The following is a 17,229-nucleotide window of genomic DNA, read 5'->3' as shown; positions in this document are numbered from 1 at the left end:
AAACATTTTCACTATCAGATATAACTAATAAGAACAAAAGTAGTATTTTAAAATTGGCAAAAGAACAATACTTTTTCACTTCATAAGGGTTGTTGGGAAGATTTAAAGAGATAATAATATATGTGAAGTGCTTACTTACATATAAGGAAGCCTGGCATAAGGAAGATAGTATAAGAAAGTAATGTTAATTGTAGCTTTTGGTTTCTATTTGGGGTTCTCTAGTAGTTTGAGAATAGGTTATTTTAAAAGCAGTGTTTTATTAAAATTACAATGTATACATTTTAATTTGTGGACAAAAATTACTAATTGTTTCAATAATTTTTTTTAAGCATACTTCACTGGGGTCTCATCAGATGTCACACATTCAGAGTAGGCTGGGCTAGGAGTCTAGGACCTGGGTTTTGATTCCAGCCCTTACTCTTTCACTTTGAGTCCATCATTCAAAAAACGGAGTTTTACTAGTTGCTCTATAAGGTGCTTTCTAGTCTGTATCAGTTTTGCTGAGACTGCAGTAGAAATGGATACAAGATCCAAATTAATGATTTGCTATCAGGTTTCATTTAGCAAAGTTAATATTTGGCCATCAAATACACATTTAATAGAAAATATTCTTTTATGAACCAGAGTGTTCATAGTCACTGTTTTCTTTCTTTCTTTTTAAATTAATTAATTAGTTTGTTTATTTATTTATTTATTTATTTTCTCTGTGCTGCACAGCTTGCTGGATCTTAGTTCCCCGACCAGGGATTGAACCCAAACCTAGGCCCCCAGCAGTGAAAGCGCTGGAAAGGAATTCCCTGGCGGTCCCGTGGTTAGGACTCCGTGCTTTCACTGATGGGCCTGGGTTCAATTCCTGGTCAGGGAACTAAGATTCTGCAAGTGTCGGGAACAAGCAAACTGTGTGAAATGAGTTTGTTTGGGACGATTTAAAAAAAAACAAAGCAGTACTTTCAGAGCTTCAGAATTTACTTATTTTTCAATGACCATAAAAGGTATGTTAGAAATATATCTGAATGAAAAATTTTCTTTCCTTTTCCATATTTACTGATGTTCCTAAAAGTTTTACATATTTTCTCACTTAAGTTCTCTCCACATTCAAACCTATTTACAGAAGTGACAATGATGTCTCCTCTTACTCAAGAGTAAATCACAATAAGCATCCTACTGGGATTTATTGGGGTTCAAAAAGAGGAGATATAATCACTTCACTTGAAAGTGATAAGGAGGGACTGAAATAATAGTGAGAAATTAGCCCTGAGACCAGAGTAACGTTGGTTCCATGTTGTTTCATTTACAGTAATAACAGGGATGTGCCAAGGGGCTGCAACCCTTTTAGCTTACCTTTGCTACTGTCAATTCACACTTTAGCCTTCATTTCCCCTTTCCCCTTACCCAGCATACACATATAGAAGTTCTGCAGTGGCAACTTGTTGAATGTCTCTGGGGTATGCCTGTACCCTTAGTGTTTTGGGCATGTTGGCCTAAACTTCCTCAACTAGGAAACCTTGGGATAGGTGTATTGGTAGCTGGCTTCACTTGGGTTTAATCTCAGCATTCTGAGGTACAGAGTACACTAGAGAGTTAATAGACCTGAAATTTAATTCAAGTTTTGCTACCAATTAACAGTGCGACCTTAGACGAGTCATTTTACCTTTCAGTCATTCATTCAGTTCATCTTACCTATTGATTAAAAACCAGTGTGCCAAATACTGTTCTAGGTACTGGGGATACACAGTTCCTACTCTCAAATTGCTTACCTTCTAGTGGTAGTGATGGTGGAAGTGGTGAGACAGACAATAAATACATAAAATAAATACGCAGAACTTGTAAGAACAATGAAGGAAAGACAACAGTAATATGGTAGAGTGATGAGGTGGGTGGAGGTGGTGTGCTTCTTGAGATAGGGTATCTGGGATTTTTCTAGGCAACTGAAAAATCAAGGTGTTGAACTGGATGCTAAGAGTATCTTGCAGTTTGATAGACATGTATTTTCTTCTTTTCACTATTACTTATGTTCTAGGAAGGCCCACCAATTCCTCTATTATGGAAATAAATGCAAATATGTTTAAATCAAGCACCGCATCAATTTTATATTGCCTGATTTTTGAAATAATCCATTTAAGAAGCAATAACTAAATATTTTACTGTTATTGGGGGAAGTTGCTGCTGGTCATTAAAGAAAAAAAAGACCCCTAACTTAATTTAAAAAAAGAAAAAAAGGCAAACTGAGGTGCCAGGTTGTAATTCTGTGCTCAGACGTGCTCAGGGCCCAGGGCGCAGAAAGAAAACTTCGGCTTTGCTCGGATCAGGGGCTCCTGCGCGCCCCGGGTCCCCGGGGGCTCAAAGCAGCACGGTGGCAGTACCTGACAGAGGCTGGGAAGGCTCCGAGCCTCAGGGCCCAGGGAGGAGGAGCCACGGGCGGGGCCGACTGGAAGCAGCCACCTCAGCGAAGAGGCAGGATTTCCGCGGAGTAAGTGCCGGTGTCGCCCGGAAGAAAGGGCTCTTGCTGCAGATGTCTCGTGATTACCTCGGAAACCTTGCTTCGCCGGTTGAAACTGCAGAGATAAAGAAAGATGAGCGAAATATGGCTACGGAGGGCCCTGCCGTACGTCGAGTCCAGGTGGCAGAACATCCCAGGTGGGGGAGAGGAGATGCCGCGCTTTGGGATCGCTTGGGTTGGATAGATGTAGATGGTGTCAGGCCTTTTGGCCCTTCACTGAGGCGCAGCTTTTGCCCCCGGGAGCAGACAGAATCTTTGGGATATTATAAGGCTACTTGGCTGGACTTGCAAGAAGACCGCGCTGCAAACACTGTTCAACCTTGTGTGTCTTGCTTCATCCATGCAGATCCTTCTTTTACCTTTTTCTTGCAGAAGGGTGGGACACTCTGCTGGGCTTTAGCAGAAAAACCCAAATTAGCTTTGAATCTCTTCTTTGTTTTGCCTTCTAGCTGATAGTGCTTTTTAAAGTCTCCTTTCTAAAATATTCAATTGAAAACAATCAAATACGCCAAAACAAAAATAAACAAAAAACGACCCCCCCCCAAACCAAAAAACCCCTTTGGTCTCTGCATCCTTTTAAACAAATCATGTAATCTATGCCTTGTCACTTAGGGAATTAAATCTGCTGCCAGTACCTAGCTACGGAATAGCTAACAGCTTAAGTGATACCAAGTGGAGGATATTTTCATTTGAGGGCATCTTGCAAATACTTCGTGGAAGTACTTCTTTCTGACATAGGACAGAAATCTCATAGAATGAAGCCTCCACCTGCGGTGTATTAGCCCTATAGCTTTTCTAAGGTTGGCTTTGCTCCCTCTTTGCTGTTTCTAAGTTTTTTTCCCTGTTAACTTTTTTCTCTAAAATTGTCCTAAAGTTCTTCCTACTTCCTGGTTTATGACTGTCACGCGACGGTCGACAATATTACAGCTTACTGAAACTTGCGAATGCTTTTTCACCCTTGAGCCAGCAAACAGTGGGTCTTTAGTTACCAGAAAGAAATGTAATTTTTGATTATGGAGACCAACACGGCCTTAGACTACTCATGAATGTCATATATTCTGTTTCCATTTTATGCCATTTTATTCATAATGCTCAATATTTCTGTAGTTACCCTGTGAGAAGGGGGATGATGGCAACATGTACTAAAAGTGAAGAATTGTTTACTTAATTTCCTTAGAGTTGTTTCTTTCCTTTAAGGACCTTTACAGTATTTATTCCTGCAACATATATTTATTGTTAATATTTAGTGTTCTGTGCTAGCTACAGAAGAGCTCATATAATAGGTAAGTGTGCACTTTGCCATTTCCTTTGTTTTCACTTAATACAGTTATTAACTTCAAGCAGCGTTTCAGCCACTTATTCATTTTATCAGGGGTGAGTTCAGTTAAATCTAGATAGTATATCTATAAACCCACCTTACTTGTTAGATGCTGCAATATGCTGAAAGGGAAAAAAAATGCATGAGGGCCCCAAGATCAGACTGTCTTTTTTGGAACTCCTGCTCTTTCTGCAGGATGCTGTCGACTGAAAAAAATACACAACGTGAGAGTTGTTAAGTTTTATTTGGAGGACTTCCCTGGTGGCTCAATGGTTAAGAATCTGCCTGCCAATGCAGGGGACACAGGTTCAATCCCTGGTCCAGGAAGATCCCACATGATGCAGAGCAACTAAGCCCGTGTGCCACGACTACTGAGCCTGAGCTCTAGAGTCTGCGAGCCACAACTACTGAGCCGACGCGCTGCAACTGCTGAAGCCCATGTGTTCTAGGGCCCACGTGCTGCAACTACTGAGCCCACATTGCTGCAACTACTGAAGCCTGCACACCTAGAGCTTGTGCTCCACAACAGGAGAAGCCACCGCAATGAGAACCCCGTGCACCACAACAAAGAGTAACCCCCGCTCACCACAACTAGAGAAAGCCCACGTGCAGCAATGAAGACCCAATGCAGCCAAACAAACAAATAATAACTAAATAAATAATTTTAAAAGACATAATATTAAAAAAAGTTTTATTTGGGGCAAAATGAGGACTATAGCCTGGGAAGCAGCATTTCAGATCACTCTGAGAAACTGCTCTGAAGAGGTAGGGGGGAATATCTGTATATATGATTTTGGTGAAGGGGGATACATGCAGTCAAGCACACATTTTTTCAGAAGGTTGCTGATAGTCACAAGGAGCAGATGTCACCATGAAGGATTTTAGTGCTTTTCTAGATATGAGGAGATGCAAGAATTGGGCTCTTAAAATCTTCTCCTGATAATATCTAACTATCTGAAGGCCTGTTCTGCTGGTTTTTCCCAGAGCACAGAGTGCCTCATTCCTGAGCTACACCCTGAACTCCTTTCAGGATGTGTTGAAGGTCAGCAGTCACAGCAGCTTGTGATTTAATCCTTGTAGAGGTAGCTGGCAAGTGCCAATTTTTAGTTGGCAATGCCTCTTCAGCTTCACAGGACACATGACCCTCTGAGTAAAGGGACTAGTCAACCATGTTATATATTTTATTTAGTAAACTTAATTTCTTTTTCATTCATTTAAAAAAATCAAATAGAAATAGAAACTCTAATTTTTTTTCTGCGTCCCAATCTTGCTTGCACCCTGTACTGTAAGACTACTTCAGATTCCACTGTTCTTTCTTTGCATTCTTAGCAACCTCTGCATTCTTAGCATTTCTTTGCATTTAGAACCACTGTTCTAAATTTCTTTGCATTCTGTTCCTTCTCTTTGGGATTAAGTTTTAAACTATTGGATTATTATTATTTTTTCGGTAACAGCTTTATTAATATATAATTCACATACCATACAGTTTACTTGTTTAGATTTTACAATTAAATGTTTTTTGGTATATTCACAGGATTATGCAACCATCACCATAATCAAAGTTAGAACATTTTCATCACCGCCCCCACATCAAAGAACCCAGCATTCCTTAAGCTATCACCTCCCCAATCCCCCAAAGCCCTAAGCAACTGCTAATGTACTTTTGGTCTCTGTAGATTTGCTTATTCTGGACATTTAAAATAAATGGAATCATATAATGTATTTTTTTGTGACTGTCTTCTTTCACTTAATATAATGTTTTCAAGGTTCATCCATGTTGTAACATGTTATTAGTATTCATTCCTTTTTATGGTTGAATAATATTCCACTGTATTGATATACTACATTTTGTTTATCCATTCATCAATTGATAGGCATTTGGGTCATTTCTACCTTTTGGCTCTATGACTAATGGTGCTGTATAAACACATTCTTAATATGAAAGATTTGGATTATTTAAAAATGTATTCAGTAAAGCCTGAGAATTGCACAGTTCTTTTTCTCATAATCTGATTCTTATCCTGTGCTGCCAATTCTCACTTCCCTTCTTAGAAGTTTGGTTTGTTTTGTATCCTTGTAATATCATTGTATTCTTTTTTTTTTTTTTTTCTCTTTTGCGGTATGCGGGCCTCTCACTGTTGTGGCCTCTCCCGTTGCGGAGCACAGGCTCCGGACGCGCAGGCTCAGCGGCCGTGGCTCACGGGCCCAGCCGCTCCGTGGCATGTGGGATCTTCCTGGACCGGGGCACGAACCCGTGTCCCCTACATCGGCAGGTGGACTCTCAACCACTGCGCCACCAGGGAAGCCCAATATCATTGTATTCTTTTGGTGTCATTGTATCTTTATAATACCATTGTTAACATTTTTTTGTGTATGGGTTCTTAGTTCCCCGACCAGGGATGGAACCTGTGCCCCCTGCATTGGGAGCACAGTCTTAATCACTGAACCACTAGGGAAGTCCCATTGTTAACATTTTTTAATAAAAGTTGTATTATATTCATATAAGTGGAATCATATTTGGTTTTCTGTAATTTACTTTTTTTCACTTAATAATATTTCTTAGGGATTCTGGTATATCACTCCATACAGATATATTTCACTTTTTAAGGGCTGAGAGTACTTAATAGTATGAATATCATTATTTAACTACTCAATTATTAGAGTGTACATTTAAGTTGCCAATTTTTTACTCACAAACAATGCTGCAGTAAAAATCTTTATACATTTATCCTTGAACATTTTTTATGTTTCTTTAAGCTTGTTCATAAAAATGGAATCTATATCAAAGGTAATGCACATTTAAAATTTTTGATAGTTTCAAAAAATAAAAATATAATTTTAATAGTTGCTGCCAAGTGGCCCTAAAAAAAAAAGATGTTATTAGATTGTTTATTTCTTATTAGCTTTTAGGAACTCTTTATGTATGTATTTTTTGTGTGACTGTATATATTTTTGGATAAACTCATTTGTTGTTTTATGTATATTATATATATTATTCCCAGTTTAGCAATTTTCCTTTGACTTTATGATGTTTTTTGTTGTATAGACAGTTTATATATATATATATATATATTCTTTTTTTTTTTTTTTTTTTTTTGCGGTACACCGGCCTCTCACTGTTGTGGCCTCTCCCGTTGCGGAGCACAGGCTCCGGACACGCAGGCTCAGCGGCCATGGCTCACGGGCCTAGCCGCTCCACGGCATGTGGGATCTTCCCGGGCCGGGGCATGAACCCGTGTCCTCTGCATCGGCTGGTGGACTCTCAACCACTGCGCCACCCGGGAAGCCCTGCATATTTCTTATGACAAAATATTTCTGGAAATCACTTGAGAAAAATTTCTAGAAACTATATTCTTTTTTAATAGTTTCATATTACTTCATTTTGTAAATAGTCCGTACCTTATTCAAACATTCTCCTATGTAAGAGTGTTTAGGCTGTTTCTAGTGTTTTGCAATAGCAAACAATTCTGCAATGAATAATCTCATGAATATGTATTTTCATATTGCTGGAGAATACCTTCAGGGTAAATTCTTAGACATAGGATTGTTGGGTAAAAATTAGTGCCAATGGGGGCTTCCCAAGTGGTGCAGTGGTTCAGAATCCGCCTGCCAATGCAGGGGACATGGGTTCGAGCCCTGGTCTGGGAAGGTCCCACATGCTGCGGAGCAACTAAGCCCGTGCACCATAACTACCGAGCCTGCGAGCCACAACTACTGAGCCTATGCACCACGACTACTGAAGCCTGTGAGCCTAGAGCCCGTGCTCTGCAATGAGAGAAGCCACTGCAATGAGAAGTCCACACACAGCAATGAAGAGTAGCCCCCGCTCACCACAACTAGAGAAAGCCTGTGCACAGCAACGAAGACCCAACACAGCCAAAAATAAGTAAATAAAATAAATTTATAAAAAAAAAATCAGTGCCAATGTATTTTTGTTAGATATTGTCCAATTCCCCTCCAAATGTGTTGTACCAATTTGTATTCCCAACCCAATGTAGAAAAGTGCCTGTTTCCACAGAACCTCACCAACAGAATGTGTTGTTACTTTTTAATTTTCACAATTCTTATAGTATCTTGGTGTAGTTTTAATTTGCATTTCTCTAATTTCATGTGTTTAAGGTCCATTTATGAACTACTCTTAGTATGGATTTTCTGTTCATATCTTTTGCACATTTTTCTATCCAGTTTTTGGTCATTTTTCACTCAGTTTTTGAGTTTTTTAAGTTGAAGTACAGTTGATTTACAATATTATATGAGTTTCAGGTGTACAACATAGCGATTCAATATTTTTATAGATTATATTCCATTTAAAGTTACTACAAAATAATGGCTATATTTCCCTGTGCTGTACAATATATCCTTGTTGCTTATCTATTTTATACTTAGTAATCTGTATCTCTTAATCCCATAGCTCTATCTTGCCCTCCCCTTTCCCCACTGGTAACCAATCATTTGTTCTCTATATCTGTGAGTCTGTTTCTGTTTTGTTATATATATTCGTTTGTTTTACTTTTTAGATTCCACATGTAAGTGAAAGTATTTGTCTTTCTCTGACTTATTTCACTAAGCATAATATTCTCTAGGTCTATCCACATTGTTGCAAATGGCAGATTTCCATTCTTTTTCTGGCTGAGTAGTCTGTTGTGTGTGTATGTATGTTTGTGTGTATGTATATATATATATATATATATAGATAGATAGATAGATAGATAGATATATCGCATCATCTTTATCCATCATATTCATCAGTTGATGGACCCTTAGGTTGCTCCCATATCTTGGCTATTGTAAATAATGCTGCTATGAAAGTAGGTTATCTTTTCATTTTATTGATGGTTTCTTTTGCTGTGCCAAAGCATTGAAGTTTAGTTCCGTTTGGTTTTTTTTGCTTTTATTTCTTTTGCCTTAGGAAACAGATTCAAAACAATATTGCTACAATTTATGTCAAAGAATGTTCTGCCTGTGTTCTAGGAGTGTTACAGTTTCAGAGTTTTTTTTTTAATATAAAGAATATATCTGTAACATGTAAATATTTTCTCTTAGTTTGCTAGTTTTCTTTTGACTTTGATTATAAAATTTTCTGCCATGTGTTTTAAAAAATCTTTATATAGTCAAATTTGTCAAGTTAAAAAAATTGCCTCAGAAGTTTGAGTCATAGTTAGAAAACCTCTCCCCTATGTTGAGTTATACTGAAATCCATTTGTTTTCTTCTAGTGCCTGATCCATTTGGAGTTTATTCTTGTGTAAGAGATGGTCCTAATTTTATCTTTCCCAAAAGTTTAAGCACTTTTACTACCCCTGTTTATTAAAAAGTTCATCTTTGCGTTGTGATTTGAGATGCCACTTTCCTCATATACTAAGTTTCTGTATGTACTTGTATCTATTTCTGAACCTTTTATTCTACTGAAGTCTGCTTGTCTATATATGTGCTGGTACCTCACTGTTGTCATTACAGAGGCTTTATAGTATGTTTTAATGTTTGGTAGGGTTACTCCGTCCTCACAGTTGTTCTTTTTTAATGTTTTCCCCACTATTCCTGCATATTTGTTTTCCACATGATTTTTTGTATCAACTTGTCTACCTCTATAAGAAAACCTTGTTGGTATTTTTTTGGGGGGATTTAATTTAATTAATTTAATTTATAAATTAACTTGGGAATAACTATCCTTATGATGTTGGGTCATCTTATCCAAGAACAAAGGACGTCTTTCCATTTCTTTGAATCTATTCTATGTCTTTCAAGAGTGTTTAAAGCTTTACTTAAATAAATTTTGCACATTTCTTGTTAAATTTATTCCTAAATGTTTAGTCTTTTCTTGTTGCTATGAACAAGGTTTGCTCTACCATTATAGCCCTAATTGGTCATTGATTTTGCACATGAAGGGTATTCATGTTTGAGTATTCATTTTATATCCTGCTATATTTGTGAATTCTTTATTATTTAAGTTGGTTTTATTTATTTATTTTAAAGAACGTGAAAATCAATTTCCAGCAGTATCATGGATGAGCTTTTATTTTTATTAAAAAAATTTAATTTATGTATTTATTTTATTTTTGGCTGCGTTGGGTGTTTGTTGCTGTGCACGGCTTTCTCTAGTTGTAGTGAGTGGGGTCTATCCTACGTTGCGGTGCGTGGGCTTATTGTGGTGGCTTCTCTTGTTGCAGAGCATGGGCTCTAGGCACACGGGCTTCAGTAGTTGTGGCACGCGGGCTCAGTAGTTGTAGCTCACAGGCTCTAGAGCGCAGGCTCAGTAGTTGTGGCACACCAGCTTAGTTGCTCCGTGGCATGTGGGATCTTCCTGGACTAGGGATTGAACCCATGTCCCCTGCATTGCCAGGCGGATTCTTAACCACTGTGCCACCAGGGAAGTCCCTAAGTTGGTTTTATAATTGATTCTCTGGGACTCTCTAGGCATCCTACTATATTATCTCCAAGTAGAGATAGTTTTACTTCTTTTTTGATTCTTGATTTCTCTTGTCTAATTGTATTGGCTGATACCTCCAGTATTGTGTGGATTAGATGTGGAGATAGTAGAACTTTTTGTCTTGTTTTTGATCTTAGCAGAAATGTCTCTAGAATTTCCTCATTAATTAGCTTTGGATTTAAGACTGAGATATATGTAATCATGTTAAGATAAACACCTTTCAGAATAAATTTTATTGGGAGCTTTTTAACACCTATGGAAGTAGTCCTATAATTTTTTTCTCCTTAGATTTATTATGATATATTATTTTAACAGATTATCTTAATATTTTCAACTTTTCATTCCAGGAGTTAATGCCACTTAATATGAATTATTTTCTTAATATGGTGCTGCCTTATGTTTATTAATATTTTATTAAGTACTTTTGCATTAATATTCAAGAGTGACAGTCTGTAGTTGTATTTTCTTGGACTATCTTTATCTGGTTTAGGTATCAATGTTACACTTGCTTCATAGCAAGAATTAGACCACTTTTCTTTATTTTTCAATGCTCTGGAACAACTCATGGAGTATATGGGCTATCTGATGTTCATGCTTGGGTAGAACTCTCTTGTAAAACATCTGGGCTTAATCCATATGTGTGAGGTGGTTCTTTGATGACTTTATTTCTTCTATGGAAATGGATCTGTTTTTATAAATTGTATTTCCTTAGGAAATTATCCATTTCTTTAGGATTTCTGTTGTGGCCATACCACAGAAACAGGATGGATTCCCACCCAAAAATTTGGTTCGGATGTTGAGACTGATAATACCACATGAACAAGAGGGTATGAAAAGTTTACTACTCACATAATGAGGCTTTCTGAGGAGGGCAGAGCAGGCCACCCAAGCTGGCCAAAAATGGCTTGAGAGAGCAAGGAAAGGAGATTAGCTTGAGGTTTTTGTAGTGGTTAGGAGATGGAACTGGTGTGCTATGGTTTGGTTGGTGACAAAAGAGAGAGCACCTGGGCTTTTTTATCCACTTGCTTGATATGAGGCAGAAGGGGAAAGAGGGAGAGTTGAAGCTCAAAAGCTGTAAGTAAACATCAAAAAATGGAGTCAGTTTCTTTATTACAGTTTAAATTTATTTGGATGGAGGTCTACAAAGTAGTCTCTTATGACTTTTAAAATTTCTTTTGTTTAATGTTATCTCATCCTTGTTATTTCTTATTTTGTTTATTTATGCTTTATCAACCCCCATTTTCTTAATTCATTAGCTAGTGGCTTGTCTATTTTGTTAAATTTTCCCCTAAAAACCCAGAGTTTAATTTGTTAACCAGGTCTACTGTTTTTCTACTCCCCATATCATTACTTTCTACTTTTGTCTTTTTGAGTCTTTCCTTACACTTTCTTTTATTGATGTGACTGATATATTTGATTTCAACTTAGTCATTTTATTTTTTAATTATGTGTTATAATATAGTTTCTGTGTTTATTTACTGGTTTATCTGTTTTTGAAATTTCTTTGGTAGTTAGGAAGATTGATATTTTTTTTCTGTTGGTTACTTTTGTATTTATATATCTTTTTAATGCCCTGAAAAAGCAGGGGACTTTTCTTACTTAACCTTTTACTATCTGCTTTTGCAGTTTATTGTTTTCATTGAAAAACATGAACCTTTTAAATAATTCTGTCTAGAATCTGATGGACAAATAACCTAAGTTGTTTCAACCCTCTCAATAAAATGGAAGATACAAGGCAGAGAGCATAAAGATTTATCAATAGCATCATAAAAATCACCCTAGTGCTCTAACAGCGCTTCCAGTCCTGATGTAAACTAAACATTTAATTACCTACCATCTTTCATTGCTTCTAGTGGATTCTTATTCATATGCTGCAGAGTAGAAACAGTACTGAACCAAGGAATCAGGAGCTTATAATAACTGTCATTTACTGAACAAGTACTTCATGCCAGCCCTAGGCTAGACACTGTTCCTACAATACCTTATTTAATCTTCCAAATAACTCAATTCATATTTCCACCCCATATAAAGGTGAATGAGGTTAAGGAATTTCATCACATGGTCGAGAAGGGGTTTGAGCCCAGGTCTATCTGACTACACAGGTCACAGTCTCCCTGGGGTACTTTTTTTCTAGGAGTTTAATAATACTTTTTCATATGCCTGTGTGTAATAACTTAAAAAAAATTGTTGCTTTGTCATGCTTAATGGTATCCTTTACGTTTTTGATTGCCTATGTAGCAATCAATGAGTTTATTTTCATCTTTTCTTCTTTTACACCTCTCATTTTTAAATGGATGTACTTTTTCTTTCTAGTGGTGGTTTTAGATTAATCTTAGTTTGCTCTTTTCACTCAGTTTCTTTTTCCAGTGGCTTGCAGTGTTTTGCCTCTTTCTTTCATTTAAAGTTTATGCATTCTCTTCTACTTATAATAAAGGTACAGTTGTCTAGTTATAATAAAGAAATAAAAATATCACTTGTTTGTTCTTGTTCTAAATTGTTTTGCAGGATATATGGAGAAAATCAGATTTAGGCAGCTATCATTATGCACATCTACTTGGGAGTCCAGTAAATCTATCTTGAATGATGTGCTAGAGATATCCATTATTATCTCCTTCTCCACATCTTCTGTTGTCATCCACAACCTCTGCTGAAGGAGTGGACCCAGGTGATCATATCTGTAACTAAAGCAAGTGACCTTGTTTATATCAAATAGCTTTTCCTTTTTGGCCAAAAGTAATTGGACCAGGATGGATACAGGACCTATATGCTGCCAACCAGATTATCTGTTTGAGAATTTGAATTAGGGACACAGAGACTTAATCAGAAAGTATAGGACATTGAAGCTGTTGAATCTTCTAGACTTGAGGCCACAGTGTCATGAAAACTGAAGGGATGGAAGAGCAAAAACTCAGAGGCTCACAGAGGCAACTGGAATGTGAAGAGCATTGAGCAGAGGGAAATGGTGATGGTGTTTTTGGAGGGATGAAAGAATGAGACAGGAAGGAGAGAGCCAAACACACAATTTAAATAGAGTTTTTGGGGGCAGAGCACGACTGCTGCACTGGTGTGTCGAGGGGGAGAGGCAGCCACTGAGGAAAAAAAAAAAGAATGGTTCATCTGACCTAGAGCATGGACATGCCTACAGTCCAATTTTGAGCATGCGGAAATGGACAACAGTCTGAAACAGTGAAGCAATGAGAAGGAAGATATCTAGATCCTTGAATGACCATCTGGAGTGGAGCTACCCTGCCAACTAAGACTCTTCATGTTTGTATGACAAATACAAGACGTTAGCATCTGGCTGGATGTAGAATGCTGATGAAGAAAATTCCACTATAACATCAGCTCTGGCTTCCTGGAGAGCTCAAGGTAACGGAATAGAAGGATGTTAGCTCACCCCTTCTTACAAGAACACCAAAATCACAACTAACTGCTGAACAACCATTGACAAAAAAATAGTGGAACCTACCAAAAAAGATACCCTACATCCAAAGACAAAGAAGAAGCCATAACGAGATGATAGAAGGGGCACAATTGCAATAAAATCTAATCCCATACCTGCTGGGTGGGTGACCCACAAACTGGGAAATAATTATACCACAGAAATTCTCCCACAGGAGTGAAAGTTCTGAGCCCCACATCAGGCTTCTCAGTGTGGGGTTCCGGCAATGGGAGAAGAAGCCCCCAGAGAATCTGGCTTTGAAGGCCAGAAGGGTTTGATCACAGGAATTCCACAGGACTGAGGGAAACAGAAACTTCACTCTTGGAGAGCACACACAAGGTCTTTTGCGCACCAGGACCCAGGGGAACAAAGCATAAGAGACTGGGCCAGACCTACCTACTAGTGTTGGAGGGTCTCCTGCAGAGTCAGGGGTGTGGCTGCAGCTCACGGTGGGGACAAGGGCAACAGCAATTCTGGGGAGTACTCACTGGCGTGAGCCCTCCTGGAAGCCACCATTAGCCCCACCCAAAAGTCTGTAGACTCCAGTGTAGGGACACCTCAGGCATGACAAACAGGGCGGGAACATAGCCCCACCCAAATGTCTGTAGACTCCAGTGCAGGGACACCTCAGGCATGACAAACAGGGCGGGAACACAGCCCCACCCATCAGTAATTAAAGTTTCTGATGGCTGTCATAATCCTAGGAGGTCATCCTGAATAACTTCCAAGAATATTCAATGTATCTTTCTATCATTATAATAAATTTCCTTTTTTCTTAGATTTTTTGGTGTGATTTTATGTTTCTTGTAACTAATCTTTAAGATTAATCATTTAATTAATGAATGTCTTGAATATAGTAGGTCTAATAAATACTGTCTTGGTGTTATTACTCAGATACATATATTGTGGGACTACAAACAGTGGGGGGTATTCATAGAAGTGACTTGAGATGATTTAACAGTGTAAAATTATTAAATATATTTTAAGCATTTTTGACCTGGAAGGGACCTATGAGGAATATCTTGTTCAAATGCTCTAATTTTACAGAAGAGGGTCCAAGGGAAAGTGATTTGCCAAACTTTGGCATCGAATTAGAACCCCCATTGGAATTAGAACTGTAGTCTCCTGATATCCAGTCTAGTTTTCATTTGACTGTACTGGGTTGAATAGCATCCCTCCTAATTCATGTCCACCTGGAACCTCAGAATGTAATATTATTTGAACTAGCATCTTTACATATGTAATCAAGTTAAGATGAAGTCATACTGAATTAAGGTGGGCCCTAATCCAATAAGCCTGATGTCCTTACGAGAAGGAAAAACAGAGTCACAGATAGAGACACACAGAGAATTCCACGTGATGACATAGGCAGAGATTGGAGTGATACAGCAGCAAGCCAAGGAATGCCAAGGATTGATGGTCACCATCAGAAACTAAAAAGAGGCAAGGAAGGATTTTCCCCTTCAGGTTTCAGAGGTGCATGGTCCTGCCAACACTCTGATTTTGCCTCTACAACTCAGAGACAATAAATTTCTGTTGTTTTGTTACCCAGTTTGTGATACTTTATTATGGCAGCTCTAGGAAACTGATACATTACTCCATGCTATTATTTTTTAGTAGAAAGAGATTCTTCTCTGAATATCATTGAGAAATTATCCAGAAAGTTAATTCTGTTGAAGCAAAGAATTTTTTTTCTGTTGTGTTCATCAGTATTAAATTTTTTACTCTTCTGTGTGCTTAGCTATACTCTTGTGTCACTTAGCGGGTTACAGTATTGTTTTTTTTTTTTTTTTTTCTTTACAGTATTGTTTCATCCTGGGATTTTCAAGGAAGTATGTCAGTAAAAGAGTTTGCTTTTATTATTTTTAAAGATAATTAATGGTGGTAGGTATATGAAATGTGTGTGTGTGTGTGTGGGGGGGTATCTTATGGGTTTTTCTATTATCTGGATATTCTGAAATATTCTACTCTTGTTTTCAGATTGCTGAAGCTAAAAGAGATGTTTAATTCTAAGTTTGGATCCGTTCCCAAGTTTTATGTTCGAGCACCAGGAAGAGTCAATATCATAGGTATTTCAAAAGTTCCTTCTCTTAATTTTTTCTTCCTTTGGTAAGATCCAAATTTTTGTCAATACATCGGGAGAACTGAAAAAACAGAATGTTTCACATACATCTACTATAGCAAGATAAGTTTTGCATAAGGAACACTATATTTTCATCTTTCCCAATCCATGTTATTAATGTTAATTTTGTCCATTCATTTTTAAAATTTAGAAATTTGTTGAGACCCAGTTATTTACATTATTTTCATGAGAGATGGACAGATTTTTCTGTGCTGCAGGTTAAGTTTTTAGACTGCAGTGAGTAATTTTGATGGTTTTACATTTACTCATTGGATTAGAAGAATACAGGAAAACTGAATAATTCCTTGCTTTTAAAAGTGTGGTGACCTGAAGAATGAATACGTTTTATCAAGAGAAAATGGGATGGGGAACTGAGAAAAATCCAAATCAAAGGAGGATTAAAAAGAAAACTTTCTGTACTGGAAAGTGTAAACATATAAAAAAGTAGTTGGAATAATATAATGAATTCCCATGTACCCAAAATGTAGCTTCAATTATTATCAACTCAGGCAGTCTTATTTTGAAGTAAATAATGGAGGATTTTAAAAATATGAGATGTTTGAGCATGGTTAAATGAGGTAGGGAGGGGGAATTGAGTAAAATCAGTGGAGAGAGACAGGTCAAAGATATCTGAAAAGGGAGGAACTTGATGGAGCAGGATTCCCAAGAAGGCAAGAAGGGCTGGTGTCTATGGCATAGGAAGAGGGCCACTTTGACTACTTTTTAACAGAAGGCAGGGAAGAAAAGGATGCAAGTTGATGCAGGTAAATGTATAATTTTGGTATAGAAGGTTGAGGGAGTTCTTTTGGGGGAGTGTTGGAGGTTTTGGAAGTTTAAGGAGATGGCAGAAAGTTTGAAATAGCTTTGTCAAGGATGGGAGAAGGAGAGGACTGGGAAAAAAAAAGTTTGCTGGTAACATTGAGATCTGGTTAGAGCAGGAGACCATAGAATTGTAGCAGTACCAATCTGCAAAGTTGTTCCTTTTTCCCGCTCAGCTAGTCTAAGTTGCCTGTGTTTGATCTAGGTTTGGGGTTTTGTTTTGGATGGAGGTTACAAGAGAATGACATCAGGAATTCACCGATATTGTCAGAAGGGTAGGTGAAGTAATGAACCCTGGAATCTATGCTAGGTAGAAAAAGAAAGAAAGGTAGGAGGGAACCTATAGGGTAGAAAGGGCAAAGAACTGACTCCGAGGAACAGGTGATAGGATAAACGGAGTAAGAGAAATGGCAGGATGGGAAGTTTTAGTAAAGAATTTGATATTTGAAACAAAAATTTCACAGGTAGAAAAGTTCCAGGTGATAAGAAGGTCTGTGGTCATTACTGGATTTGTCAGGTCCACGGAAGTAGATAGCTGAAGCAGAGAGGAGGTCAAGTTTTCCAGAGGTGAAGGGCTTAGGAAGCTGGGGTCTTGGGCTGGGT

The 17,229-nt window shown here is 37.8% G+C and overlaps 1 protein-coding gene across 4 annotated transcripts in view; it reads left to right on the top strand.

The window, feature by feature from the left end:
- The window catches only part of GALK2 (galactokinase 2), a 141,116-nt gene that overhangs the window by 8,308 nt on the left and 115,579 nt on the right, over nt 1-17,229 (top strand). Inside the window, exons 1-3 of one of the 4 annotated variants that reach the window (XM_029237202.1) lie at nt 2,496-2,637; nt 12,749-12,908; nt 15,666-15,754. In XM_029237202.1, coding sequence (XP_029093035.1) covers nt 15,685-15,754 — 70 coding nt within the window. In that variant the 5' untranslated portion in view covers nt 2,496-2,637; nt 12,749-12,908; nt 15,666-15,684. Of the gene's footprint in view, nt 1-1,682; nt 2,638-12,748; nt 12,909-12,928; nt 13,613-15,665; nt 15,755-17,229 lie in introns of those variants that run through there. The other 3 variants (XM_029237200.1, XM_029237203.1, XM_029237201.1) reach the window with 3 other exon arrangements.

The sequence above is a fragment of the Monodon monoceros genome, unplaced genomic scaffold (assembly GCF_005190385.1).
Source record: "Monodon monoceros isolate NGI ecotype Baffin Bay Population unplaced genomic scaffold, NGI_Narwhal_1 Super_Scaffold_21, whole genome shotgun sequence".
Taxonomy (NCBI): Eukaryota; Metazoa; Chordata; class Mammalia; order Artiodactyla; family Monodontidae; genus Monodon; species Monodon monoceros.
This window is presented reverse-complemented; position numbering and strand designations above follow the sequence as displayed.